The sequence below is a fragment of the Schistocerca gregaria genome, chromosome 8, assembly GCF_023897955.1.
Source record: "Schistocerca gregaria isolate iqSchGreg1 chromosome 8, iqSchGreg1.2, whole genome shotgun sequence".
NCBI classification, from domain to species: Eukaryota; Metazoa; Arthropoda; class Insecta; order Orthoptera; family Acrididae; genus Schistocerca; species Schistocerca gregaria.
The window spans coordinates 509,165,359-509,187,556 of record NC_064927.1 but is presented as its reverse complement, the minus strand read 5'-3'; the positions used below and the strand labels follow the sequence as shown (position 1 = coordinate 509,187,556).

Below are 22,198 nucleotides of genomic sequence, written 5' to 3'. Positions count from 1 at the left end.
CTGACGAATTATTAGTCATCCTATCAGTTCCAAAACTTCCCTCCCTAGACTATCCCTCATCAGATATCTCCCAACCCTCTTAATTTTTCGGTATTCTCTTCCCTTCCGTATCACGGCTCGATCCACAATCCAGTACCCTACTCCCTTTCTGATATCTAAGACACTACCCCCTCCCCCACCCTCCCCAATACCTTCAACTCCAAATTACTACCCATTTGATCTCTTTTTTTACATCTACAATCTAATCACTCTTCGAAACACCTCATCTCCTTCTTCTTACACTATCCTTTCCTAATGTTGGTCCTTCCAACTTAGTGAATGTGTGATGCTTCCTTTTTAAGATCTTTCACCTTTCTACGCCATATTTTTTTCTATTTTTTATGTTGGTGACGTGTATCTGTTAATACCATAAATGAAAAAAAAATCACTTTTATTAATTGTAAAAACACCTGTCAGTCCTTCAACTTGTGATTGTACTGCAGCACTTTAATTTATTCTGAAACCATTCGGACAAAGTCAGAAATTTTTGTACTTCTCACAGCCCATATTTCGTCCAAATGGTGTTAGCTTTATTCATTTTGAGTGGTCTGGCTTGATGTGACCCGCCACGAATTTCTCTCCTCTGCCAACCTTTTCATCTGACAATAGCAACCGCAACCTACTTCCTCAATTACTTGCTGTGTGTATCCTAATCTCTGCCCCCCTCTACAGTTTTTACCCTCTACGGCTCCCACTAGTACCATGAAAGTTATTCTTTGATGTCTTAACAGATATCCTGCCATCCTGATCCTTCTTCTTGTCAATGTTTTCCATACATTCATTTTCTCGACGATACTGCAGAGGAACTTCTCATTCCTTACCTTATCAGTTCACCTAATTTTTATTATTTTTCTATAGCACCACATCTCAAATTCTTCTATTCTTTTCTGTTCGGGTTCCCATTGTCGATGTTTCTTCAACATATAGTGCTGTACAAATGTACATTATTAGAAATCTGTTCCTGAAATTAACGCCTATGTTTGACACTAGCAGACTTCTCTTAGCCAGGAATGTCCTTCTTGGCCACGCTAGTCTGCTTCTTATGTCCTCATTGCCCCGTCCACAATGGGTTATTTTGCTACCTAGGTAGCGCAATTCCTTAACTTCATCTACCTCGTGATCACCAGTCCCGATGTTGAGTTCCTCGCTGTTCTCGTTTCTGGTACTTCTCATTAGTTTCCTCTATCTTCGACTTACTCTCATTCCATATTCTGTTCTCATTAGGCTGTTCGTTCCATTCAACAGATCCTACAATTCCTCAGCACTTTCACTGAGGATAGGATTGTCATCGGCGAATCGTACCACTGATATCCTTTCACCCTGGATTTGAATCGCACTCTTGAACCTTTCTGTTATTTCCGTCACTGCATCTTCGATGTACAGTTAGATCAAACAACGATCAAGGGAAAAAAGCTCTCTCCAGATCAGTCCTACGATTACCTGTTCGGAGGGATTCAGAATGGAATAACTACGTAAATCCAGTCATGAGAAAGGTAGATGCCTGACTCACAATTACTGTATCAGAAAAATCCTAAGGCACCATAACTCACGCACAAAAGAGGACGCATGCATAGTTCTTGTTAGACCAATTCCTGAGTATCCCTCGGCAATCTAGCACTGTTACCGAATAATGAAAGAGAGAAAAGGTTACGATTAAAGGCTGCACAATCTGGCACGAGTTTATTTTCAGCGTGAGAGTGCCACAGAAATACTCAACAAACTGCAGAGGGAGACGCTACTATGATAGTGTTGTGTATCGCAGCCTTACATGGTTCTGACTGTCCTTTTTTCAGAATCAGTCAGGAGTCATAATACTACATCATTCCTCCTACATACACCCATCAGCCGAAACATTACGATCCCTGCAAACCGCGAGATTCAATGCCGCTTGGTGGCGATACGGTAAGGAAAGTATATAAGCGGAGCAGCGATCAAGGGGAAATAATTCTAGAGACGATACAGGCCGGAAACTGGGAAATCTACTGACACAGGCGACTTTGACAAAGAGCAGATTGTTAAGGTCCGGAGCGTGAGAACTAGCATTTCCGAAACGACGGGGCTGGTAGACTGTCCGTATGCCACTATCGTGAGCGTCTATGGGAAGTGGTTGAGGCACGGTGAAACCGCGAGTAGGCGAACAGGTGTTGGCTGTCCGCGTCCTGGCACGGAACGTGGAAGTGGGAGACTCGCCCTCTCTGTGAACCAGGATAGGCGGCCACCTGTGACAGAACTGACGACACGGTACAATACTGCAGCAGGCGCAAGTGTGTCGGAGCACATGGCTGAACACGGAACTACGCACCAGATGGCCCATACGTGTTAACTTCTTGTTTCAACGACCACGAGTATTATATATAACATCTCTTCCGTGGAGGCCACGCAGGTGAACTCACGGATATCACAAATATACAGGGATGTTCATGATTCGGAAGTCAGTGGGACAGACTTTATACGGCAACAATAAAAACAGGAACAGATCTGCCTACGATTATTACGGCAATGTTTCGGCATGTACGTCTCGTGGCCTACACGTCATACTGGTTAGATTTTTGTCAGAAGTGGACATCCACCTATGAGCAGGTTGTACGAAGACCAAAATCAAACAATGGAAAATCCAGGATGGAATGTAACAGTGTTATGAGAAGGGAAGTTGCTGCTCACCACACAGACTCGGCTTTTCCGCTGTATGTATGAAGACCAGTACCACTGCCGACCGAGCGAGGTGGCGCAGTGGTTAGCACACTGGACTCGCATTCTGGAGGACGACGGTTCAATCCCGTCTCCGGCCATCCTGATTTAGGTTTTCCGTGATTTCCCTAAATCGCTTCAGGCAAATGCCGGGATGGTTCCTTTGAAAGGGCACGGCCGATTTCCTTCCCCATCCTACCCTCACCCGAGCTTCCGCTCCGTCTCTAATGACCTCGTTGTCGACGGGACGTTAAACACTAATCTCCCCCTCCTCCATCACTGCCGAAGCATGAACCACGTGCCTCCTGACATCTGCGCAGTTCCAATCCATTTTGGCAGTTTCTTTTCACATTAACTGTGTACTTTTACGTAACGGTGGTGTTGTTGTGATCAGTCCATAAACTATTTTGGTGCAGCTCTCCACGCTGCACTATCCTGTACATGTCTTTTTTCATGTTTGCACAAATGCTGCAGCCTACATCAGTCTGTACCTTCTTACTTTCCCCTACACTTTGCTCCATGACCGAATTAAGTGTTACTTGTTGTGACAGGGTGTGTCGTATCATCCTGCCCCTTCTCTCATTCGGATTGTGCCGCGGATCTCTTCCCTCCTCAGTTCAGCGCAGTATCTCTTCATTAGACAATCGATCTACCGATCTAATCTCAAGTATTCTTCTGCAGCACCATATTTCAAAAACTTCTACTTTCCTGCTGTCTGCACTGTTTCCGGTCCGAGTTTAACTTCCGTATAAGGCTGCACTCGAGATAAATCATTGCAGAACAAGCAGTTTAACACGTAAACTTGAATTTGGTATTGACTTGCTATTTGTTGTCAGGGAAGCTTTTCTCTCTGTATACTCTTTGCTTCTGCCGTCTTCAGTTACTACACTGCCCAAATAACAAAACTCGTCGACTAGATTTAGTGTCTGATTTCTTAATATAATTACCACAGAATCGCCTAATTTAATTCGACTGCATTCCGTCACGCTTATTTTACTTCTGTCGGTGTTTATCTTATAATCTCGTTTCAGATACTATCCACTCCATTCAAGTCCTATGTCGTCTGTGACAGAATTACAATGTCATCGGCAAACCTCAAAGTTATTTTTCTATGAACTTCAAATTCATTTTTGAAATGCCTCCTTAATTTGCTTTACTGCTTTCTCTGTGCACATACTGAATAACTTCGGTGACAGGATACAGCCCTGTTTCATTCCTTTTTCAACAACAGCTTCCTTTTCACCTCCTTCGATTCTAAGAGCTGCAATCTGGTTGCTGTGCAAGTTATAGATAACCTATTACTCTTTTCTTTACACTACACTGCATTATTCGTATTCCATGAATTCCACGAAAAATGATCGCTAGCATATGGGGAGGCATCAAAGCTGTACATTTAATTTAATTGTAAAATGGTGAAGTGACATTACATTATACTACTAAAGAGCAAATTCTAATTATACATAACCTAAAACATTAAATTTGAACAATTCTGTGAAGATACTCTTTAACGAAGTTGAAGAAGTTGCGCAATAGAAAGTTCTTTAAGTCTTCAACTCAACCATATTATCTACTTTGTATTTAAGGCGTCTGGTAGGTTGTTGAGTACATGTGTAGCCATTTATACTTCTTTCTGTACTAGTGTTAACCCCCTGAACGGATTGTAGAGGTTGTTTGTTGTCCTGCTGTGACAGTAATGATTTTCACTATTTTTTGTTATGAGAAAAATATTGGTGATGACAAAGGACATTAATGAATGTATGCACTAAGAAGTTGTCAAAATGTCCGGTTTTCTGAAGAGGTCTCTGCAGGATGTCCCTACAATAACACCACATATAATTCTTACAACACGCTTTTGCATTCTCAAAATACTCTTCCTTTAACTGACATTTCACCAGATAATGGTTCAACGACACATTAGTGAATGGAAATATGCGGGACAATCTAAATTTTTCATTTTTAAATCGACAACAGCAATACTGAAAATGTAGCTGAACCAAGACTCTTCATTAACCCTACAAGTGACACTATAAATGTTTATACCACAGGTCTTAAGTGCTGTTTATTACCTTACTTACTACAAGCAGTGGATTGTATTGGTGTTAATATACTCACAGTAGTTTCTCAGATAAGTAGGAATACTATTTTCATGTTTCTAAGTCGGCAGACTGGAGATATTACGAAGCACGTGAGCAATGTTCTGAATATTTATCGATGGCCTTAGAGACACTGAGCCACAATTTCTCCCTTGTGGCTTTACTACTCCCATGTTTTCTGACACAGAAAAACGGTAAGTTCAATTCATAGTAACATTTCCCACATTACGTAGTATAAAATCAACGCGTGCGTCGTTTGTAAGCACATCTAATGCCGATAAAGCCGATTATCTTCCGCGCTGTGAATGCAGGCAAACACATCGCCGTGAATTCAGTTCCTAGTTATATTCAATTTTACTGATTATGTCTGTGTAATACTGCTAATAATGAACAATAATACAGAAGATGATATTGCACACAAATTATGTTAGGCGCTGAGGTACTATAAATCATTTCCCCTGACACTCCACTTGTACGATGATAACTGAAAATATGCACCATGGCGAAAACAATTTATCCACGTATCTGAATGTAACATGCATATTATTCACTCAGTTTTTGTTGGTTTTTATAGTTTGGGAGATAATACTTAGATTCGCGAATATTACATTTGGGTCTACAGGGCCGTTTTAAAAAGTAGTCCGTCCTAATTTTTTTAATGTGAGAACTCTTACAGAGTTTTAAATAAAACATGCGTTATTAACACTCTTCATCTTTATTCTTCATGGCTGTTCAGTACCTCCTCATTAGTTATGTGATCTACCCATCTAATCTTCAGCATTCTTCTGTGGCACCACATTTCTAAAGCTTCAATTCTCTTCTTGTCTAAACTAGTTATCGTCCCTGTTTCACTTCCATACATGGCTACACCCCATGCAAATACTTTCAGAAATGAGTTTCTGACACTTAAATCTATACTCGATGTTAACAGATTTCTCTTCTGCAGAAACTATTTCCTTGCCATCGCCAGTCTACATTTTATACCCTCTCTACTTCGACCATCACCAGTTATTTTGCTCCCCAAATAGCGAAACTCATCAACTACTTTAAGCGTCTCATTTACTAATCTAATTCCCACAGCATCACCCGATTTAATTTGATTACATTCCATTATCCTCGTTTTGCTTTTGTTGCTGTTCATCTCATATTCTCCTTTCAAGACACTGTCCATTCCGTTCAACTGCTCTTCCAAGTCCTTTGCTGTCTCTGACAGAATTACAATGTCATCGGCATACCGAAAAGTTTTTATTCCTTCTCCATGGATTTTAATTCCTATTCCAAATTTTTCTTTTGTTTCTTGTACTGCTTGCTCACCATACAGATTGAATAAAATCGTGGATACGCTACAACCCTGTCTCACTCCCTTCCCAAACACTACTTCCCTTTGATGCCCCTCGACTCTCGTAATTGCCATCTGGTTTCTGTACAAATCCTCAATAGCCTTTCGCTCCCAGTGTGTTATCCCAGCCGCCTTCAAATTTGAAAGAGAGTATTCCAATCAACATTGTCAAAAGCTTTCTCTAGGTCTACAAATGCTACAAACGTACGTTTGCCTTTACTTAATCTATCTTCTAAGATAAGTCGTAGGGTCATTGTTGCCTCACGTTTTCGAACATTTCTACGGAATGAAAACTGATCCTCTCCGAGGTCGGCTTCTACCAGTTTTCCATTCGTCTGTAAAGAATCCGTTTTAGTATTTTGCAGCCGTAACTTATTAAACTGATAGTTCGGTAATTTTCACACCTGTCAACACCTGCTTTCTTTGGAATTATTATATTCTTCCTGAAGTCTGAGGGTATTTCGCCTGTCTCATACATCTTGCTCACGAGATGGTAAAGTTTTGTCTCAAGCTGATGATACAGCTTCAATTTCTACAGTTTCAAACGCTACTATTGTAACTGATGGTAATCTGGGTAAAAAGGTGCTAGTTTTACAAGCAGGTGAAACGTCTAATCAGATGCAGCATGTAGGGTACGTTGTTTACCTGTGCTTGAGGCATTTCATGAAGTCGTGAGACCGACTCTGATAATGTAATTGCAAATGTGCATTTATACGCATGGTCTACAGATGATTGTGAAGCCCGGTGCTTTGGAAAATTTCTTCCTCCTGGTTTCATATGTTTAGTAATTGAGGCTGAAACTGCTGATTTGCTGCAGTTTTATCAAATTTTTTCGATACATATTTTGTGTTCCTGATTCATTGGTACCCGACGGTTGTAATTAAAGTGCAGCTTCTCACAGGGTCCGCTGTTGGCTGTGATTATCGTACCGCGGAGTGAAACTTGGTAGATATGCTAATGCCGTAATGCGGAACCGATTTACGCTGGAAAAAAAATTAGTTCAAATTTTGGCCACCAGGTGCAAATCTGACGCTGTGATTGCAAGATACGGTACATAAACGTTTGCATATGTGACTAGTTAGAAACGGGACGAGGGCAGAAAAGGTCAAAGAGCGAGAAACGCATAAAGTTGAATCTATTATTAATCACTACTTACACAGTTTGTTCAACATGAGCACCGGCGACGCCGACGAGACGCAATACAGACCCAGATCTGCACCAGGTGGCCGCCATTGGAGCTAAATGTTTTCCAGCACACATCGGTTCCGCAATTAACGCTTTAATGTATATACGAAGTTTCGCTGCCATGCGATAATTACAGACCACAATGGACCGCCGCGAGTAGCTGCGTTTTGGAAATAACCAGCCATAGCACATGGCGACTGCAAAAACAATAAGGAATCCATCAGTTTTACTGAGTGATTTAAAATGGAATGATCATATAAAGTTGATCGTCGGTAAAGCAGATGCCAGACTGAGATTCATTGGAAGAATCCTAAGGAAATGCAATCCGAAAACTTAGGAAGTAGGTTACAGTAGGCTTGTTCGCCCACTGCTTGAGTACTGCTGAGCAGTGTGGGATCCGTACCAGATAGGGTTGATAGAAGAGAGAGAGAAGATCCAACGGAGAGCAGCACGCTTCGTTACAGGATCATTTAGTAATCGCGAAAGCGGTACGGAGATGATAGATAAACTCCAGTGGAAGACTCTGCAGGAGAGACGCTCAGTAGCTCGGTTCGGGCTTTTGTTAAAGTTTCGAGAACATACCTTCAACGAAGAGTCAAGCAGTATATTGCTCCCTCCTACGAATATCTCGCGAAGAGACCGTGAGGATAAAACCAGAGAGATCAGAGCCCACACAGAGGCATACCGACAATCCCTCTTTCCACGAACAATGCGAGACTGGAATAGAAGGGAGAACCGATAGAGGTACTCGAGGTACCCTCTGCAAGACACCGTCAGGTGGCTTGCCGAGTACGGATGTAGATGTAGATGTAGATTATTCTTGCCAAACTGCACAAACTGACGTGTATTTGTTACGCTTGACAAAACATTTTGTCACTTAAAGGGTTAATTCTAGACAATGGGCTTTCCAATTGTGGTTGTGATCTATCTGTTGCCTCAAAAACATAATACTTTGCGCTGAAAGCGTCTCTCAAGCGGGCAGTGCGTCAGCCGGTACACGGTGGCCGTCTCGTGGCTCTCGCTGCAGGTGCTGCCGTACTTCAAGAAGACGGAGGGCGTGCGCATCGCGGCGCTGCGGGACTCGCCCTACCACGGCAGCCGGGGCCCGCTGACGGTGGAGGAGTTCCGCTACCACACGCCCATGCTGGAGGCGTTCCTGGAGGCGGGCCGCGAGATGGGCTACGGCGACACGGACGTGAACGGCGCGCGCCAGACCGGCTTCACCAGGGCGCACGGCACGCTGCGCGACGGCCTGCGCTGCTCCCTGGCCAAGGCCTTCCTCAGGTCGGGCCGCGCGCGCGTGTCTCGAAAAGAATAGCGGCTCCAGCTGCGTTCTGTCCACCAGCAGCAGCACCATCAACACCCAGACCAGTGGTTACCGGAAACCTCTCTTACACCATTACCCCTGACTGACATCAGACCCCCCCCCACATTATAACCAACAATAGCACGTAACTAAACTCTAGAATGACAGACTTTTCTCGGAACACTTTTATTTTTCAAATGATGTAAGATGAATGATAAATAGTTTGTGTCAGTGATTCTGTGAGTGTGTCAGTGTTTCAGAATGAATGACGGAGGAATTCGTCGTGCAACGCACGTGCTACTGGCAACTGCTCCTCAGATAAGAAAGATAAGCGTCCACAGTGAGGGCAGACACTTGTTACAAAACGTACCTCCCCTGCATTAGTTCTCCCCACAGCGGAACTTGCTTCACCTGCACACACCACGTAAAATCAAACACGTTAAAATGTGTCCACTATACTTACAATCCGTAAATCACTCGACTGCTGCACTCCTTACTTCTGAAATGGCGGAAATTGGAAGACTACAGGCTGCTAACAGTTTGTGTCTGACTACAACCACTAATAATAATAATAGTAATAATAATAATAATAATAGTAGTAGTAATAATGTGTATAGCACTATGGTAGCACTTATGTATATACTTTCTCGTGCTGTCAATTAATTCATTTATACGTTTCGAACCGAGTAACTAAGCAATTTCTGGACTACTACAGGTACTATCTACAAGTTCAAGAAGATATTTTCTTCGCATATTCAGCATTCGTTAGGTATATGTCTCACTTCTATCATTAGCGATGTACAGGACAAAGCACAACTCACGTGCGTATTGGGTGGACTACGTGAGGAACTTCTAACCTCCATTGCATTAACGCTACTAATTGACAAAAACTAATTATTCATCACTTCTATAGTCAGTATCAGAGTCTTAAAAACTTTGATAATACTAATCAGGTTTTGAAAATAAATTAGTTTCTTGACTCAAACAGAATCGAATCGCTTGGTTTTTACCCTACAGAAAATTTCATTTTACCCCTCAGGGCGTAATTACCCCCAGGTTGGGAACCACTGATCTAGGCGATAGCTAAATTTGTCATACACTTTACATACCGTATATTCTTTTACAGAACTTGTGGCTGCTGTTATTCTGTTCTTCTTTTCCTGTATGTCACGAGATTTTCCTTCGCATATCCTCGCAAGGAAATAACGCATGGAGTCCATGTACCGGGCGGTATGCCCGAGCGGTTCTAGGCGCTTCAGTCCGGAACCGCGCGACCACTACGGTCGCAGGTTCGAATCCTGCCTCGGGCATGGATGTGTGTGATGTCCTTAGGTTAGTTAGGTTTAAGTAGTTCTAAGAGGTAGGGTACTGATGACCTCAGATGCTAAGTCCCAGAGTGCTCAGAGCCATTTGAACCATTTTTGGAGTCCGTTTCCGGCGACCGTGGTCGTCAAGAATGGAGGACAGCGTCTAGCGGTCCTGTGCGCCCTATCCAGTGTTCAGCTGTTTTCGAATGCTGCAGAAACGGCTTTTTTCACAATTCCAGGAGGACACCCATGACTTCAGTTTCCGACGCGATGGCCCCTACAACAACGTACTTCAGTTTCTCACGTGACACTCTGCCTCAGAGCTGCACAGGGCGCACGGCACCCCGACTCACTGCTCTGCTTTCTTGGCCTCCAAGGCCGCCAGACGTAACACCATGCGATATTTTCTTGTGGGGATATACGAGGGAATGTGAAGAACAGAATAGCAGCCGCCATGATTTCTGAAAAAGAATATACACTGTGTAAAGTTTATGGCGAATTTAGCTATCGTCAGGTGATCGAAGTCGCTGATGATGTTTCCAAAGTCCAGCGAAGTTATGCTGCATACTTCGCACGACTAGCGCGTTTGGAAGAAAGGATGTCGCAGAGAAATTGCTTAGTCACAGCCTACGATCGCAAGTCGTGAGTCGTGCTTGGACAGCTCCGTCACTAGGGTACTCGCCGGAAAATGCAAAGGTGCGAGGTTCAAGCCCTGGGCCGGCAGACAGCTTTAATCCGCCTGGAAGATTCAAATCAGCACACACGGTACTCTGCTGCAGACGGAAAAATCATTCTCGAAACATTACTCTGGCTGTCGCTAGGCCATTTCTGAGCAACCAGTAAAACACCCATTCTTTAAAGAATCAAACTCGCGTACATAAAATGGCTTCAAAAGTAGTGTAGTCTGGCTTATTTGCGTTCCCTCTTCAAGCAAAAGCTATTTTTTCACGCACCTGTATGTTCATGCTAGTCTAATTCATTTATGTAACTCACTTTTTATCAAATACGTCTCGCAGAATAGTAACAAAATTAATGACAACGCACACTTTGGCGTCTGACTTCTATCAAGAATGGAACCCACCAGATACTGTTTCGGGTAGCTTCTATATGCGTCCTCGATCCTCTTGAATCACGACAGAAACTCAGCGTCAGCAAAGATACAGGCGATCACGTTGGCTGCTAATCCACTGTAAAAGGTGTACTAAAAGCTTTTGTTGCCACATTTAGTTATAACACATAGCTCACTAGACTAATTTGTGGCTGCTGTGTCGAATGACAGACAAAAATGCACTTTAAACAACATTTCATTTTCTTTAACGAGAACCACATAGACATGCGCGCGCGCGCACACACACACACACACGCACAAACATATATACACACATTTTCCGTTGACATAAGGCGTCGCATGAAGCACATGGCGAGGAGCTGTGGCTGACGCAATCGAGAGATTGCAAAAGCGATCCATTGACGGTTGTCGAGGACGTTGCCCGGCTGCATATACTCAAGTTATTTTTAAGGAACTGATATAAACTAAATCGCTAATATCTGAGAATTTAATGATTTAATGTAAAAAGCACTTTATCTTGTCTTCTACTGAAAGCGGAAGCGAAGAAGCTACAGTTGCAAAATCCTTCGTGTTAAATGTAAGTCTCGGTATTTAGAATCACATTTGAGTAAAGTCTAAAAAGGGAATACCGTAAGCAAAACAGGATTCCACTTTGCTTTACAAAGCAATTTCCGGTTTGCGAATCCAGGTACTCTAGGACTCAAGATCTCGGAAGTACGTGATATAATTTACGATGTGAGGGAAACAGTCACAATCCGCCTCGAAATACTTGCGCGGCATCCTAATGGCACTCTGTTATTACTTCTGCATCACAGCCGCTTTGGAATTAACTGACGGTCATAACACATGAGACAACGCCTGTGCCTGAATGATGTGATTAGCCACTTTTTTTTCCCTGCGGCATTTAGACGGAAATAATGAAATGACCCGAGTTTCATTTATTATAGTATACAAAGTGAAGAACGTAAAAAAAGTCACAGGAACAACATGACCATTTTAGTGATGCTTCAGACAGAAGTTGCTGGATGTGAACGGAAATATTATCGGGTGTGAACAGTATGTGCGTTCTCGGACAGGCAGGACAGCAGGTGCCTTATTTTAAATGCTTCTGCACTGTGTTCTCCTCTTACAATGTTACTCCTTTGTATGAAAAATGCAGTGATGGAAATATTTTGTAGTTCTGATAAATCACGAAGAATATAAGTGTTGAAGTCTGGAATTCCATTTTTCTCCTTACGCTGGGTAAAGTTACACGTTACTAGGAAGTCTTACGTCTAAATCTACAACTACGCTCCGTCCGAACAAGCCTCTAAGACTCAAAGGTACTCCTATTGGTGCACCGGACGTGGGTACGTGGTGAGCACCCCGCTCTCCCAGAGTCGGTCCCTCTCACTCGGGTGGATCCTCAGTTTGCCTGACAAGGGCCGAGTGCACCGCGGTTCCCAACGGAGATCGGCGGACCGCACGGTCATCCACCCGTGTGCCGGCCAAGCCCACGTGCTGGTCTGACGGCTAGACCGCTGCCAAGTTTTGCTTCTGCTGAAGGTAAAATACGTCACCGCGTCAGGTTATAGTTGATCATTTGCACATTTATGCACTTCAAGTTGATCATTGAACACTGTAAAATACCTTGAGAAATAGTTATTACAATGGAAATTATTTACTAACAGCATTGCGCGTTATTCATACTATGTTTACTACATATGGTTGCCACAAACGTTTGCATCAGTTCTGGCGTGAATTCAGCTGTGATCGATCATTCGAAGTGGAGAAAAGTGGCGCTCTGGACACACGTAAGCTATCGAAGAGGTTCTCAGAAGGAGACATCAAATTTAACTATTAACATCGTTCTTTGTTACATGTTTGCTTTATTTATTACGTGCTCCACTACACAGGTAACTGGTATTTGTTTTTAGCAGTCTGCTTTACCCATGAACTCGTCGTATAAATTGTTAGCGAGTTAACGGCTGGCTTGCAAAATGGGGGTGGGCGTTTGCCAGAACCAGATAGAATCATTGTGATGGAGAAACGATTTAGACCGGCCAGCCACACTGTGGTTAATGCTCATACAGATCGAAATATATTTTATGGACATTTAATTAAAACCATCTGAAAAGGCTTTTTGCACGTTCATTAAGCAGCTGCTAGTTTGGTCCCCGAGCCCTGCGTCTGAAAATACGATAACAAAAATTTACAAAATTCACAGAAAGGCTAGATAACGGCTCAGCCAACAGGAAGAGTATCAGTCACAAAGTTAAGTAAAAAAGCCGGCCAGGGTGGCCAAGCGGTTCTAGGCGCAACAGTCCGGAACCGCGCGACTGCTACGGTCGCAGGTTCGAATCCTGCCTCGGGCATGGATGTGTGTGATATCCTTAGGTTAGTTAGGTTTAAGTAGTTCTAAGTTCTAGGGGACTGATGACCTCAGACGTTAAGTCCCTTAGTGCTCAGAGCCAGTTGAACCATTCAAGTAAAAAACAATTCAAATCATGTAAGAAAGCGGTCTTCATATGACCAATCAAACATTAGGACAGAGACTCTACCAAGTCCAAATTACGTAACGGTCATCTGTTCTATGTTCACCAGATCGCCGCCATGTCAACCAGTCGGTTCTCACTGGAACGTACCAGTTGTCTGTACAATCCACTGTTTTTTCTTCTTACTTTTAACTGCCTCCATATATAGTCTTTTTTCTGTTACTGTTCATCTTCGTTCATATACTGTTCTACTAACTTTTCCCCCTTGGTTTCTCTCTTTTTGTCAAATTGTATGGTCATTTTTGAAATCTAGCTCTACTGTGAATTCTTTTCCCTGTAGATGAAACGATTAAATTTACTTCTACATATGCTGTCTCATGGCAAACATAGTTTTTGACTGTGAATCTGGAAATGCTATTATTTTTACTGTTTCCGCTTTTTTCGAGTAAATTTTCTCTCTTCCATTCACCGTAAAACTGTTTGTAACTGAAACTTAGAGACTGACGCCTGGTCCTCTACCCACCGTAACGCTATTTGTAATTAGAATTTAAAGAACGACGGCTGGAAGTATCATCAGGCCAAGGGCACACCAAATGTACGCAAAAATGAATAAAAGAAACAAAAAGCGGAAATTTTAAGAATAGTGTGCCTAATAAGATAGTTTTCATCCCTAACAAGCGTCTTACAAAAGTAGCGCACTAGAGCGTGACCGCTTATGTTGTGTGTAGTTTACTATGACGCTATTCTTTTAATTTGTCCTTATTGCTAACTTTTTGTCGTTAAATATTTTCGCAGGTGCCATAGACACAACTTGGACATTAGTATGCATTCCCATGTTGTGAAAATATTGATAAACCCAGAAACCAAGGCTGCCTACGGAGTCACGTACAGGTAAGTGCTTATCTGCAGATATATTACATTTATTTGCGTCTGATATGCGCAGTATGCAGCCAGAACCACATTACGTTTGTGGTACTTACCATGATTGGAACAGATTTTCTGTAAACATACAGATCACGTAGTACACAACAACAGATCGTAACAAGACATCGCGGTAATAGAAAACAGGAACTCATCTTTACCTTTTTCCCTCGAAACAGTGCCATGAACACTCACAGACGACAGCGCCATTTGCGGTGTGCCAGGCAGGAGGGGGCGGCTAGCAGTGCAGTCGGCGCCGCAAGCAGAGTGGTTTATTTGACGTGAGAAATGGCGCGATTATTGGTCTTTGGGCCAAGGGTGGAAAAGCATTCCCGAGTGGATTAATTTTGCACACTACCGACGTGCCATTGTGGTTAAAGTATGCCGTGCATGACGAAATTCGTTATCCAGAACAGTCGGCGCTGATGTGGTGCACCGTGGGCCATAGATGACAAGTGTGGGCGACGGATGCGGAGACGTGTACGGGCGAATGGACGTGCAACTGTGGACCAAGGGGCTACCCACAGTGTCTACGCAACGACCGTCCAAAGGACCTCGCTGAGTACGGCGTCGGTAGCAGGCACCTGGTTCGTGCACCCATCGGCTACGATGGCTGGAATTTGCACGCCAGTGGCACATCCGAACGTGACCGGAGGTGACCTTTTCGGATGATTCACTTTTTATGCTCCGTCGGGCAGATGGCCGTTGGTGTGCACGGCCCTGCAACAATAGTGGGTAGGGTCCAAGGCCGAAGGAGGGAGTGTTGCGGTCTGGGGAATGTTTTCATGACATTCTCTGGACGATAGCGTCTTTCTGGAAGGCGCAGTGGATCAACAGAAGAACGCACGTAACACTGGAGACCAAGTCCATCCCTACGTGCAGTTCGCTGTTCCTCGTCACGATGGCATTTACCAGCAGAGCAACGCAGCGTGTCACACAGCTTGCAGTGAACGTGCGTGGTTCGAATAACGCCAAAGTCGGTTCACCGCATTCCGTTGACCACCAAACTCGCCGGATTTAAACCCAGTCGAGAATCTGTGGGACCAAGTTGGCGCCACGGATCCTCAGCCGTGAACCCTGGGACAGCTGGCCACGGCACTGACTCAACATCCCTGTCAGTACGAAATTTTCACTCTGCAGCGGAGTGTGCGCTAGTATGAAACTTCCTGGCAGATTAAAACTGTGTGCCGGACGAGGCTCGAACTCGGGACGTTTGCCTTTCCCGGGCAAGCGCTCTACCAACTGAGCTATGCAAGCACGACTTACGATCCGTCCTCAGAGCTTCAACTCTGCCAGTACCTCGTCTCCTACCTTCCAAACTTCACATACGCTCTTGTGCGAATCTTGCAGTCGTGCTTGGGTAGCTCAATTGGTGGAGCACTTGCCCGCGTAAGGCAAAAGTCTTGTCTGCCAGGAAGTTTCATCCCTGTCAATGTGTTTCCAGAACCTGACTGACACTCTTCCTACTAAAGGTGGTTACTCAGGCTTCTGATACATGGTAACATTAATGAGACTGGACATTGTAGATATCGTACTTTGGTCTGGTTGACAGTCAGTGGATCGGTATAACAGCTCCCGGGGGACAGATACACTGTTTTGTGGACGGGTTACAATCTTTTAATACGCCTAGGATAAACATGTAAAATGTTACGTCTTCTGCTGCGAAGACTGTTGTGGCATTAGAGGGAAATTCATGTTCCTGCTTGCTTAATATATTGCACGAACTTACTTGCTGATAGCGATTCCGCTCAGTCGAGAAGAACGGGTGTTTTAATTTAGCTAATAATGTTGAGTAATACGATAAAGTTGGGGACTCTGTCACGCCTACCCCGTGGAGGTGACTAGAGAAATATCCGTGATGAAAGCACTACGGTCCTCCGAAGTTTTGTCGGTGGTGTTCGGGTTCACACTGACTATGCTAACAGCTGATCCTAAATGTTGTCATTAAAAAGAAAAAAAGAAAAGGAAATGACAAGTCGTGCACCGCCTACACAACATACTATATATAGCTTGCGAAACATAATAGCAGCTCACTTGTCTCACATCTCTTGACAAATGGAATATTACAACAAAAATTCGTTTTTCTGCGTCCGTGTATCTATAAACGGCGAATCGTTGGCTCGTCCTTTGTGCGAGAATAGACTGTTGCTGCCTTTCCGCCAGGAAGTCTTCTGCCCAGTGGCAGTGCTGAGCAGGTTGAAACGTTGCTTCAGTCCGCATTCAGAGCACTCGGGGCGCCTCGCCCAGTGCGAACTGCGCCCGTGTCCGGACTCCACGCGCCGTCTGAATACTCGTACGTGCCGCCAGCCACGCTTTGGCCCGCGAGAGAAGGTCATACTTCTCTCTACACCGATGCCAATAACAAAAAGCTCTACTTTCAGAAACATCCCGAAATCTGACCACTAGACTGGAACATGTACACAGTTCAGTTTACACAACGCGACCAGGGGTATCTTACCAAAATTTCGCCAGTAATCTTCGCAACAACAAAACGAGAAGTATTTGAAGCCAACAACTAAAAACCATACGAGAACTTCACACTTCAGGTTTCCACAGAAACAATGGAATTTATTGTCTCCGTTTACAACTCGCCGTAACTATAAAGGAATGCACATTCTCCCAGTTAGTAAGCGGTTGTGCGATTTGACGTAAGGGCCCTGTTTACCGACCATATCCAAACTCAAGACACCGCAACACTCGGAAAGGCTGCAAGCAGAAATCCAATCTCGGGCAAGAGATTGCACTTACAAATGCTTTTGGGCTTTCCGCACTGGAAAAGTAATCTCGTCGATAGAGAACGATCACCATCTGCTGGCTTCCGGAATGATAAATGCGAGTACTTTAAAAGAAAAGTTCTGTTCCAGAAGGGCGCCCCTAACCACACGAGGGCCGAGGATTGCGAGAACTCGAGTCAGCTCTGGAACTGTTTTTAACATTTGGCTCTTTCAACCAGTCATCATCAGGAAGAGGACTGAGAAATTTCCACTGGCTCTTCTTGCTCCACGGTTGCGGAATCGTCGTTTGATAAACAACAGAAACAATGCGATACAACTAGATTTGTTATTTTTATTGGCCCTTTTTGGTCACACAATTCCATATCGTGTGCCACAAAACGATCGCTTAAGAGCAAAGCAGTTTTTCCAGAAATATTCGCAAGAAGCACGCTCGAGTGATTCCAACAATAAAAGTAAGAGCGTGTCCGGCCAAGGCAACAACGGCAATTGGAACAGAAGCAACACCTGCGCGCAGAGCCCGCTGCCACCCTTTCTATACTCAGGGCCATTTCGAAAATATTTTTCCGAACAATCGACTTAGGATCTTGCACCCTTCCCTCGGTTTCCTTCTACGCTTTGACCCGTACGGTTTTCACTACTAATTAAAAATCTTGCACTTGGGCTCTTCTGGCGACCCTCTCAGATTAGCACCCCAAGCGGCTGCTTACGTCACTTGAGCCGTAACCCTAGCAATACAAACGCATTTTTAATAACACACATTACTGAGAGCGGTACTTCAAGCCTACACCAAAAAAACTTTAAAAAACAATAAATTCGTTGATTGTTGCTGACTTATATGAAGAACAATCTCTTTAAAGACGTACTTATGTGTTAATAAGGTTTAGAGCATGAAAATATCTTTTACCACACTCTTAGGAGGGTTAACACATTTTCGGGAATGTGGACAACCAAGAAAGGATACTGTATGCCCAATTGGAGAAAAAATTACAAATGCAAATTTCGTTAAATGTTTGTTGATTTTTACTCACAAGATTCTTTTTAAAAAGAGACTGATGTGTAAGTTAGGTGCTTAAACCTGAAAATATTCAATGTGACTGTCATTGGGGAAAATGAAATCTGCCACTGGGCCAAATTTTAGTTTTCCAAAAAATTTTAAAAATTTTGTGGTATCAGGTAGAAGATTTAATTAGAAACAATATATATTTTTTCAAAATTTAAAAGAATAAAGTAATTGACTAGACTGCAATAGCTTCTAAATTTTGGGCAAAATTCCCCCCCCCCCCCCCGCCCGCCCCTCTTCTTCCTCCTTGGTACTGTGGGTTCACACCGAGCCTGCGAACTCTCCTGCATTTGTTGACACAGCAACAGTTACTTCCTGCGCTGTCGATGCATATCAATATGCTCTCCTGTTCTATAGTACGACTATGGAGATCAAGTTACATAATCTTACAAGAAATAAACAAGAGAGAGAAATGATTTATGATAATCTTCAAGCTGTAACTTACACCGTTCCCAAAACGAGGGAAATGTTGCTCATTGGCGATCACATCGACGTATTGGCGATTTGATTATTCCAGGCATGAAACAAAAATTTGCTGAAACAGAAGTAAATGAGAATGGAGTAGACCTAATTCACTTATGCAAATTGATCGAACTACGTATTAATACCACATACTTCGAACGTAAGCCGTAGCATAAATACATCTGTAATAATACAAGAGCCGGCCGCTGTGGTCAAGCGATCCTAGGCGCTTCAGTCCGGAACCGCGCTGCTGCTACGATCGCAGGTTCGAATCCTGCCTCGGGCATGGATGTGTGTGATATCCTTAGGTTAGTTAGGTTTCAGTAGTTCTAAGTCAAGGGCAGTGATGACCTCAGATGTTAAGTCGCATAGTGGTTCAAATGGCTCTGAGCACTATGGGACTTAACATCTAAAGTCATCAATCCCCTAGACTTAGAACTACTTAAACCTAACTAACCTAAGGACATCACACACATCCATACCCGAGGCAGGATTCGAACCTGCGACAGTAGCGGTGTGGTGCGGTTCCAAAGTGAAGCGCCTAGAACCGCTCAGCGACCCAGGCCGATTAGATCCCATAGTGCTTAGAGCCATTTGAAACATTTAATACAAGAGGTCAGTGGACGATTATTTATTACATTATTACTAATAAAGCCGTTTATTAAAATCAACGGCCAATGTAGGATCGGATAATGGGCTCTTGTATAAGCTTAACATGGAACTTGGACCAAAAAATAGAAAAAGTAAGAGGCTGATTCAAACAGAAGTCGTAGAGGATGAGAGTATTAAGATGTACGACGGCTATCCACAAAGTACATTACGTTTTGGAATTAAAAATAAATAAAGTAGTGGAAATTTTTTTATTGTATACAGATGAAAGCCACACTTAAAAACTACTTTTCTGCATAGTTGCCATTTAAATTAAGGCACTTATCGTAGCGATGGACGAGCTCGGAAATTCCTTCGTCGTAAAATTCGTCCGCCTGCGCCTTCAACCCCGTGGTTACCTCTTCTTGAAGCTGTGCGTCGTCATCAAAACGCTGCATAGCCAATCACTTCTTCATTGCTGGGAATAAGTGGAAGTCGCTCGGTGCCAGGTCGGGACTGTACGGCGGTTGAGGGAAGAACTCCCATTTAAAAGATTCGAGAACTTCACGAGTGGCATTTGCCGTGTGGGCTCGGGCGTTGTCGTGAATCAGCAAGATCTTTGAGCCCAACTTTCCCCTGCGGTTGTTTTGTATTGCTCTTCTGAGGTTGTGCAGAGTTTGGCAATACGTTTGAGAGTTTATTGTAGTGCCTCTTTTCAGGAAATCCACAAAAATCACACCTTTTCTGTCCCAAAAGAAGAGGTAACCACGTGGTTGAAGGCGCAGGCGGCCGAATTTTACGGAAGGAATTTCCGAGCAAGTCCATCGCTACGATAAGTGCCTTAATCTAAATGGAAACTATGTAGAAAAGTAGTATTTAAGTGTGGCTTTCATCTGTATATAATAAAAAAAATACCAATACTTTATTTATTTTTAATTCCAAAACGTAATGTACTTTGTGGATACCCGTCGTAGTATCAAAACAGATTAAAGGAGAAAGCCATTAGAGAAGGTTAAATAAAGTACGATTAGAGTAAATGTAATAGGAGACAGTACCACAAACGGAACACCCTGGTGTAACCGACATGCTATGAACTAGCTATGCAGAAGAAGAAAACAGTGATACGGGTCTGTAATTGAACAGATTACTTGTAGTTACTTGCTTGGTGTGTTCTACGCAATTTTTCAGTCTTAGGATACGGATCTTTCGTGGAGGGGCTTGTCGGAAATAAGAGCTGTCACGGCAACAGTTAAGAGTTCACTTTTCCCGCGTGCCATTCGCGAGTGAAATGGTTTGAAAGTGGTTCTACGAACCTTCTGCCAAGCATTTAGTTCTCGATTGCAGTGTAGTCATTTAGATGTAGTTGTCACTAGCCCTGGCGACCGCCACTGCGTGCGGGTCGAGCAGGAAGCGACGTGGCTCGTGTGTCGGCCGTGAGATGTGTGAGAGTGGTGTGTGCGCGGCAGGAAGAACGGCGCGCTGCGCACGGCGAAGGCGACTCGCGAGGTGGTGGTGAGCGCGGGCGCGCTGCACTCGCCGCAGCTGCTGGCGCTCAGCGGCGTAGCGGACGCCGGCCAGCTGCGCCGCCTGCGCATCCCGCCGCTGGTGCACGCGCCTGGCGTCGGCCGCAACCTGCAGGACCACGTGTGCCTGGCCGGTGAGTGGCGCGCGCCCAGCCTCTGGCAGCCGCCCCGCGCCCCGCTGCCCAGCCGCTCACTCTCTGCCTGCTCGTCCCCAGGCACGGTGTTCACGATGCACCCGCCGGCCGGCCAGTACCCCGTGGGGCCCGCCTTCGTCGTCCCGCGCATCCTCACGCTGTCCGCCCTCATCAACTTCGCCGTCAACAACAGCGGCCCCTTCTACGCACTGCCCGAGTGCGAGGCCATGGCCTTCATCAGCACCAAGTAAGGTCACAGCCAGACATTCTGTCAATTTGCTAAGGACGCTGATGTGCAGACGCATCCGCTGGTGCGTGTGTAACACGTTTCAGTATCCATGCACGAAACGCTTATGGATGACAGATCACGCCATGAGGTTTGCTGTAGTTCTACATCTACATCTACATCCATACTCCGCAAGCCACCTGACGGTGTGTGGCGGAGGGTACCCTGAGTACCTCTATCGGTTCTCCCTTCTATTCCAGTCTCGTATTGTACGTGGAAAGAAGGATTGTCGGTATGCTTCTGTGTGGGCTCTAATCTCTCTGATTTTATCCTCATGGTCTCTTCGCGAGAAATACGTAGGTGGGAGCAATATACTGCTTGACTCTTCGGTGAAGGTATGTTCTCGAAACTTTAACAAAAGCCCGTACCGAGCTACTGAGCGTCTCTCCTGCAGAGTCTTCCACTGGAGTTTATCTATCATCTCCGTAACGCTTTCACAATTACTAAATGATCCTGTAACGAAGCGCGCTGCTCTGAGTTGGATCTTCTCTATCTCTTCTATCAACCCTACCTGGTGCGGATCCCACACTGCTGAGCAGTATTCAAGCATTGGGCGAACAAGCGTACTGTAACCTACTTCCTTTGTTGTCGGATTGCATTTCCTTAAGATTCTTCCAATGAATCTCAGTCTGGCATCTGCTTTACCGACGATCAACTTTATATGATCATTCCATTTTAAATCACTCCTAATGAGTACTCCCAGATAATTTATGGAATTAACTACTTCCAGTTGCTGACCTGCTATTTTGTAGCTAAATGATAAGGGACCTATCTTTCTATGTATTCGCATCACATTACACTTGTCTACATTGAGATTCAATTGCCATTCCGTGCACCATGCGTCAATTCGCTGCAGATCCTCCTGCATTTCAGTACAATTTTCCATTGTTGCAACCTCTCGATACACCACAGCATCATTTGCAAAAAGCCTCAGTGAACTTCCGATGTCATCCACCAGGTCATTTATGTATATTGTGAATAGCAACGGT

At 44.2% G+C, this 22,198-nt stretch overlaps 1 protein-coding gene across 2 annotated transcripts in view; it reads left to right on the top strand.

Moving 5' to 3' along the window:
• LOC126284824 (glucose dehydrogenase [FAD, quinone]-like) overlaps positions 1 to 22,198 on the top strand; it is an 87,057-nt gene that overhangs the window by 43,505 nt on the left and 21,354 nt on the right. Inside the window, exons 4-7 of one of the 2 annotated variants that reach the window (XM_049984035.1) lie at positions 8,372 to 8,628; positions 14,296 to 14,391; positions 20,733 to 20,923; positions 21,005 to 21,170. In XM_049984035.1, coding sequence (XP_049839992.1) covers positions 8,372 to 8,628; positions 14,296 to 14,391; positions 20,733 to 20,923; positions 21,005 to 21,170 — 710 coding nt within the window. The remainder of the gene's footprint in view (positions 1 to 8,371; positions 8,629 to 14,295; positions 14,392 to 20,732; positions 20,924 to 21,004; positions 21,171 to 22,198) is intronic. The other variant, XM_049984036.1, reaches the window with a different exon arrangement.